We start from the raw sequence: 7817 nt of genomic DNA, 5'->3' as shown, positions 1-7817 counted from the left end.
ACAACATCTTAATTACAGATACCATTTTAATATCTAAAAATAAAATGAAATAAAATAAAATTAAAGGTAGCAGAAGAAAAAAAATCTTATATTGATAACCACATAAAACTATTTTCTAACAAAATAATTATATATGTTGCAGTAAGGATGATAAATCAATAATGTAACAACATCTTAATTACAGATACCATTTTAATATCCTAATATTTATAAAAATAAAATCACAATCTTGCTATTATAGTAATGCCTAATCTTAAAACTGTTCATTTAGAGCAACCACAAAGTCAAACACCACCATCGTCACACTTGTCCTGAAATTAAATCATTTTTTATATCTTATTTGGAATTTATGAATATCTGAATTGTTTTATTTTTAACTACATTCAATTCCAAAGTTTCACACTACACACAGACACACAAAAGCTTTTTCTAGTAGTTCTCACTGCTGAAACTTTAAATTTACCAAATCCGCTCAAATTATAACTGCCTTCTCTGATTAAACAGCTTCTGAATATTGGTAACATTTTCTTTGATTTGAAAAATCAGTTCACTCAGTTTTTGTCATTGTGGAATTGTTCCACCCTGGAAAAAACACAAATTTATCTTTAGAAACACAAAATAAGGCATCCATGCCCTCGATGAGAGGATGAAACCTTTGAACGTAACTTTGTGTTTCTATTCAGCCGCACAAACAACAGAAAGAAAACTGAAACTTAAAGAAACCAGTGTGTAAAAAAACGTTTTATTGGACTTTTCAGAGAGCGAGTAGTGAAACACTCAGGAGGTCAAACACTACAAAACGGTGAAAGTCACAAACAAAAAGACATGATTGTCACCAGGTTCCCGACACTCGTGCACGGCGGGTTTGGATTCGGTACAAAAATATCTGCAATAAAAAGGTGACGACTCTGCCTCAGGTCCAGCTCAGGACTCACAGGAGCTTTTCAGTTCAACACAGACACAAATAGGAACAGTTGTGTTTGGAGTAACTTCAACTCCAGTTTGGATTTGAAGCTCAAAGAAAGTAACAGCAGGTGTTTCCATTTCAAGTTTACAAATAATTCTTTAATCATAAGGAATAAAAACAGCACAGGATTGTCACCTGGGTTCAGATTTTCAAAGCCAGTCTTCAGAAGGTAAAACGAGAAGGCACTTGACAGTTTTCCCAGAGTGCACAGCTTCCACCCACGTACAGCGCACCGAGGACCAAGTGTCCAGCGTGAAATGTAGAGGCGAGCAACGGACTGACAGAACAGTATCAATGTGAAAACTAGATCTGAGATGTTCCATAGGGTGGTGAAAGAAACGTCCGCCTCCTGTGCCGACTGTTACAATCTGATGACAGAGAATTAAAACTAAACTAACTCTTAGTTTAACTACACGCGTCCCTAACCTCTCAATTTAGTTGCAAGCATCTCAAATTTTTCTTAGCTTAGTTGCAAGTCTCAAACCTCTCAATTTAATTGTGGGCATCTCAAACTTCTCAGTTTAGTTGCGAGAATCTCAAACCCTTCTCAATTTAGTTGCAAGAGCATCAAACCCTTCTCAATTTAGTTGCAAGAGTCTCAAACCCTTCTCAATTTAGTTGCAAGCATCGCAAACTTTTCTTAGTTTAGTTGCAAGAATCTCAAACCCCTCTCAATTTAGTTGCAAGCATCTCAAATTTTTTTAGTTTAGTTGCGAGAATCTCAAGCCTTTCTCAATTTAGTTGCGAAGGTCTCAAACCCTTCTCTATGTAGTTGCAAGCGTCACAAACCCTTCTCAATTTAGTTGTGGTCATCTTAAAACCTTAATTTAGTTGTAAGCCTCCTAAATCCTTAATTTAGTTGCAGATCTCTTAAACCTCTCAATTTAGTTGCAAGTGTCTCAAATCCTTCTCAATTCAGTTGCGGCCACCTCAAACCCCTCTTTATTTCTGGTAGATTCAACAGTTTTTCCCTGTTGGACTTGAACAGTTCCTCTGTGGCTCAGCGGTAACAGTCCAACACCGGAGGCTCAAACTGGGTTTAATAAAAAGGAAACTGAACTAGACGGAAACAAACTGAATATTTACACCAGAACATTTTACTCGTGAAGAACAGAACCAGACGCACACTTTCTGTACAACATAAAGACGACAGCTTCAAAAATAATTAAAAACAAAAGATAATCTGAAATCAGTGTTGAAGCGGACGTCTCGGCAGGAAATGTGACTGCAAGTAAAGAGTTCAGAGAAGCTGTAACCAGRCGGGTGACGGAGCCACGGGCTTACTTCCTGGTTCTGGGCGCCTCACAGCTCAGTGTCGTTGTATTTCTGAGGGTTGTAGTATCCCTTCCTGGCCTGGTCGGACAGCTGGCGCCGGTACTCCACCTCCCTGTCCTCGTGTCCTCTGGTCTCTGAGTATGGAGGTCTGGGCATCGCCTGCGGCTCGGCGTTGGACCTGACGAAAAACAGTTTAGCTTGAATTCAGATCAAAACTGGTATTATTGCTGGTTTCTCAGATGGACAGAAGAGGCTCTCACCCAATCGGCTGCGGGCGGTTTAGGTTGGGTTTTGGCAGTTTCACTGGGACAGCATAAATGTCTGGATGCTTCTGGGCAATTTCCAACTGAGCAGAAACAGGAATGAACCCAGATATGTCAGAACCGATAGTATTGGAAAACAAAGAAAAAACAAACATCACATGACATTAGACCAACTCAAAGGAGAGAAGTGTTCTGGCAGCTCGAAACATCCACCTTAGCAGAATTTTATATACAAATAAAAACAAAACATTCAGTTCCAATTCCTTCAAAAACATTGTCCACAGAAATTCACTTTAACAAGATGAACCTTTGTTTTTTGTCATTTATCTTTTAGCTAGCACTTTGCTACAAATACCTAGCACTTTGCTACATATACATAGTATTTTGTTATGAATCCAACATTATGCTACGTATCCCTACCACTTTGCTATGTACCAAACATTGCACTACGTATCCCTAGCATTGTGCTATAGCATTTTGCTACATATACCTAGCACCTTGCTACATATATCTAGTATTTTGTTATGAATCCAACGTCGTGCTACGTATTCCTAGCACTTTGCTACATATATCTAGCACTGTGCTACATATACCTAGCACTTTGCTACATATACCTAGCACCTTGCTACATATACCTAGCACCTTGCTACATATACCTAGCACCTTGCTACATATACCTAGTATTTTGTTATGAATCCAACATCGTGCTACGTATTCCTAGCACTTTGCTACATATATCTAGCACTGTGCTACATATACCTAGCACTGTGCTACATATACCTAGCATTTTGTTACATATCCAACATTGCGCTACGTATCCCTAGCACTGTGCTATGCATCCCTAGCACTGTGCTATGCATCCCTAGCACTGTGCTATGCATCCCTAGCACTTTGCTGTGCTACAAATATGAACCTTGCACTTTTCTACAAATTCCTTGGCTTTTAAGACAAATAGTGTTTAGCCACATTTAAGTTTAAGCTAGCATTTTGTTAAGCTGTTAAACATTATGTTTAGCTTTTAGGTACGGTTTTTGCAACTTTAGCATTTTAGCTATGAATTGGGCCTCTTTAATTTTAATATTTTACTGCTTCTACTTCTGTTTTCCTTCTTTTAACTCATGTTCTGCTTCTTTAATCTTTAACATCCAACTCTTATTCAGTAATTCCTTCATTCAGCTCTTAGTGTTTTCAGAGAAAATACTGTTTTTTTCTGTTTTAATGACTTTAAAACTCTCTGGTTGATTCCATTGTACAGTTGTGTAAGCATAAGATCATTTTCTGTGTTTGAGGTCAAATCTAGCTGAAAGCATCCTCTTGCTGAAACATTGCTGTCGTGCACGTTACTGTTGTGCACGTTGCAGGCATGCACGTTACTGACTCGAGCGTTCTCCGCCTCCTGCAGCTCCAGGAGCCTCTGAGCTCGGGCCAGGTGGTCCATCTTCTCAAAGGCTTTAATCTGCGAGAAAATCAGTCGGAGGTAATTAATTAATCCTGGATCTAAAAAATAAAATTCAAAATATGAATAAATTCATAAACAGATGCTGCACAACCAGATGGCACGACTCACAGGGAAGTCAAAAAACAAATGTGAAAAGTGATGAAGATGAAGGTGAGGGTTCCTACATTTTGTTTTAATATGTTTTCAGTTCATTTTTCAGGTAAACGAGAATAAACATTTACTCTTTAATAAAATTGTTTAAAAGAAGTCAGATTAATTCCAGCTCAGAAATAAAACTTAAGCTGCATTTTTCAATAAATTTCAAGCGTTTTTTAAATAACATAAAGACTCAGTACTGAGTGTTCAGCTATAGCAAACATCTGTGGAAGGCTTGAAACAGACAGTTACCTGATTAACCGCCCGCTATTTCATAAAGAGAAAGCAAGGAAAGGAAGAGAAGCAAAACAAATAATTTACTAAGTAAAGAACAGAAACAACAGATCAGAGGAAGGAGGAGGAAAAGACAATCTGTTGATCTTTGAACAGACCTTTCCCAGGAAGGATTTGTTGGCGGGGTCCTCCTCCTCCCCCTGCTCTTTCTTTGTGCTCTGATCCTCTGACGGCTGGTTGGGACGGGCCACGGTGGGCTTCAGGGCCACGGGCGGGGGACCCGGTCTGTTTACGATCGCGGCGTCGCTGCTGATGGTGCTGCTGGAGTGAGACTCGTAGCTCCGCGTCGAGTCGGAGCGAGTCTGGGACCGGACCTGAAACAGGAACAGACTAAAAATGTCAGGCGAGATTTAATGAGAAGGATCTGTTGGGCTAGCCTCTGTGCTACTTTTAGCTAACACTTGTGCTACGTTGAGCTAGCCTCTGTGCTACTTTCAGATAAACCTTGAGCTAGCGTTCGTGCTACTTTGAGCTAACCTTCATACTGTTTAAAGCTAGCCTCTGTGCTACTTTGAGCTAGCCTCTGTGCTACTTTGAGCTAGCCTCTGTGCTACTTTGAGCTAGCCTCTGTGCTACTTTGAGCTAGCGTCTGTGCTACTTTGAGCTAGCGTCTGTGCTACTTTGAGCTAGTCTTAGCTACCTCTTGTGTTACTTAGAGCCAGCCCTCGTGCTACTTTGAGCCAGCCCTCGTGCTACTTTGAGCCAGCCTTCGTGCTTCTTTGAGCTAGCCTCTGTGCTACTTTGAGCTAGCCTCTGTGCTACTTTGAGCTAGCCTCTGTGCTACTTTGAGCTAGCCTCTGTGCTACTTTCAGATAAACCTTGAGTTAGCGTTCGTGCTACTTTGAGCCAAATTTCTTACTATTTTAAGCTAGCTGCTGTGCTACTTTGAGCCAACCTTTGTGTAGAACTACTTTGAGCTAGCCTTAGAGCTACCCCTTGTGTTACCTAGAGCTAGCCTCTGTGCTACTTTGAGCTAACTTTTGTGCAGAACTACTTTGAGCTAGCCTTAGCTACTCCTTGTGTTACTTAGAGCTAGCCTTCGACTTTGTGTTACTTTGAGCTAGCCTTCATGCTACTTTGAGCTAGCCTTTGTGCTACCCTTTGTGGCACCCTTTTCCCACTAACGACCTTTTTGCCATTTTTAGTAAGTAGCTTTGATTTAAGTTTTATGTTTATCTTTCTTTATCTCTTTGTGTGTTTTATTTAAGGTAAAGTAAAGGTACTTTATTAGTCATCAGTGTATGTTCCCATACCATGACAAGATTTGTGTTCTGCAGGTGACCCACCACACGTGAGAAACACCCAAGTGGAGCAGTGGGCAGCTATGTAGGCGCCCTGGGAGTTGGGTGTGTTGGCTCAAGGACACCATGGCACATGGGCATGGCAGGGAGTCAAACCTGTGACGCTCTGGTCCAAAGCTGGCTGCTCTAACACTACACCATAGCCTTTAGCTTTCGCTAACCTTGTGCTAATTTTAGATTTCAGCAAGTGATCCATTCCTTTTATCTTTGTTGTGACATTTCACTGCAGATGGTCAAACTTTATTAGAAACACAACAGAACTTGGACCCAACAAACACATTTTAGTTATAAAATTTTAAACGTATTTTATGTTTTCTGTTATAAAACAGAGTTTCTGTCGTGTTGGTCGGTAAAACCTGAGACAGATGGAGGCTGAGGGGAGCAGAGGGAGGTTCTCACCTTCGGGGGTTCAGGGACAAAAGAAGGAGGAGGGCTGGGATCTCTGCTGAGCATCTCTCTACTTCCTGCTCTCTTCATACGTGGGGGAACGGGGTGGGGCCTCTACACAGACGCAGGGTTATGACATCACACGGTTAGAACATGAAGGTTGGTTAAAAACGACATGTCTCCTCTGGGCCGACGCCTCACCTCGTCCGGCAGCACGGGCTCCGACGACCGGCTGATGGCCGACACGGGCTGCGGCTCGTCCATGGGCTCGTCCAGCTCGTTGTCGGTGTAAGCTCCGCCCTCGTCCGCCGTGTCGTCGTAGTCGCTGGTCAGGCGGCTGTCCATGCTGAGGTAGTCAGCGCTCATGGCCGACAGGTAGGACATGCGGTCGTCGTGGAGGTCCAGGTCCTCCTCTGAACCGTCCATCTGGAGAACGAGGAGCGAAACGTGACGGCAAAAAATGACGATGGCACACAATCAGCGGGGCGGATCAGACGACTCACCTTGGCCTCAGAAACCCAGACCGCTCGGTCCTGCTGCTCCCGGATCGAGTCTTTCACGCTGCCGTACCACGCGTCGTTCGCAGAGTTCAGATCGATCGTTGCTGAAATAAATGAGAACTGATCAGAAAAATCCTCCCGACGGAGCGGGTGGGAGGAGGGTGGGAGAGCCGCTCACCTGTGAACAGGTGAGAGCAGGTCTTCTTCAGCCTGACGGACTGCTCGTAGAGTTTCCTGGCGCTGCGGTTGGACCCGGGCATGAGGCGGTTCCTCATGGTCTTCACGCCCTGTTTGCTGTCCGGGTTCAGGAAGATGACGATGGGGTACCACTGCGTGTAGTTCAACGTGTCCACGGCTTTGGGAGTGACGTCCAGCAGAGCGTGACGGTCCTGGAAACACAGGGGGCGGAGCTTAAACGTCAGGCACCTCATGCTTACAGAGGAACTGAGGAACAAACACCAGCCGAAATTTATTTGAGCTAAAACTGAACTGCTAAAGTTAAAACCAGCAAAATGAATATCATAAAGATGCTCAAAACACAAGCTGAAATGAGCCAAACATAAGCTAAAGTAAAGAAGCTAAAAATTAAAACCAATAGAATAGTAGCTAGAAGCTAAAAATAAGCAAAACAGCAGCTAAAAGCAAAAGACAATATTTAGACAAAAAAATACATAAAACTGAAAAACAGATGCTAAAACTCAATTTGGCAAAACGGTAGCTAAAACTAAAGAAAAGCAGTAAACACTAAAGTTACCAAATAACAAAAATAGCCAAAAGTGGCAAAATATGATATTAGCAAAACAAAAGTTGTTTAACAAAAGATGCTCAAAAGATGATCAAAACAGTTTCTAAAGCTAAAATTAGCACATTTGTAGAAAACAGTAAATTAGCTAAAAGAACAAAAGCTAAATTTAGCTAAAAAATATGCTAATGTTACAATTAAGAACACATAATAAAATAGCCAAACAGCAGCAAAAGCTGAAATAAGCTAAATGGACACTAAAAGTAACAAAACAGCCACTAAAAATACTAGAGTTGTAGCTAAAACGCAAGCTAAAAGCAGCGGAGCTGTATCTAAAAGCAGCAGAGCTGTATCTAAAAGCAGCAGAACAGTAGCTAAAAGCAGCAGAGCTGTAGCTAAAAGCAGCAGAGCTGTATCTAAAAGCAGCAGAACAGTAGCTAAAAGCAGCAGAGCTGTAGCTATAAGCAGCAGAGCTGTATCTAAAAGCAGCAGAG

General features: G+C 41.9%; 1 protein-coding gene across 4 annotated transcripts in view; it reads right to left on the bottom strand.

Annotated features, from left to right (window-relative positions):
• Positions 1–723: 723 nt before the first annotated feature.
• tjp2a (tight junction protein 2a (zona occludens 2)) overlaps positions 724–7817 on the bottom strand; it is a 40662-nt gene continuing 33568 nt past the window's right edge. For 3 of the 4 annotated variants that reach the window (XM_014022585.1, XM_014022588.1, XM_014022584.1), the window contains 9 exons: positions 6760–6970; positions 6585–6685; positions 6283–6507; positions 6094–6195; positions 4492–4707; positions 4352–4366; positions 3884–3961; positions 2503–2588; positions 724–2420 (listed from right to left, as the gene is read on the bottom strand). In XM_014022585.1, the coding sequence (XP_013878039.1) occupies positions 2270–2420; positions 2503–2588; positions 3884–3961; positions 4352–4366; positions 4492–4707; positions 6094–6195; positions 6283–6507; positions 6585–6685; positions 6760–6970 (1185 nt within the window). In that variant the 3' untranslated portion in view covers positions 724–2269. The remainder of the gene's footprint in view (positions 2421–2502; positions 2589–3883; positions 3962–4351; positions 4367–4491; positions 4708–6093; positions 6196–6282; positions 6508–6584; positions 6686–6759; positions 6971–7817) is intronic. The other variant, XM_014022586.1, reaches the window with a different exon arrangement.

Source organism: Austrofundulus limnaeus, unplaced genomic scaffold (genome assembly GCF_001266775.1).
Source record: "Austrofundulus limnaeus strain Quisiro unplaced genomic scaffold, Austrofundulus_limnaeus-1.0 Scaffold336, whole genome shotgun sequence".
Classification (NCBI taxonomy): domain Eukaryota; kingdom Metazoa; phylum Chordata; class Actinopteri; order Cyprinodontiformes; family Rivulidae; genus Austrofundulus; species Austrofundulus limnaeus.
This window is presented reverse-complemented; position numbering and strand designations above follow the sequence as displayed.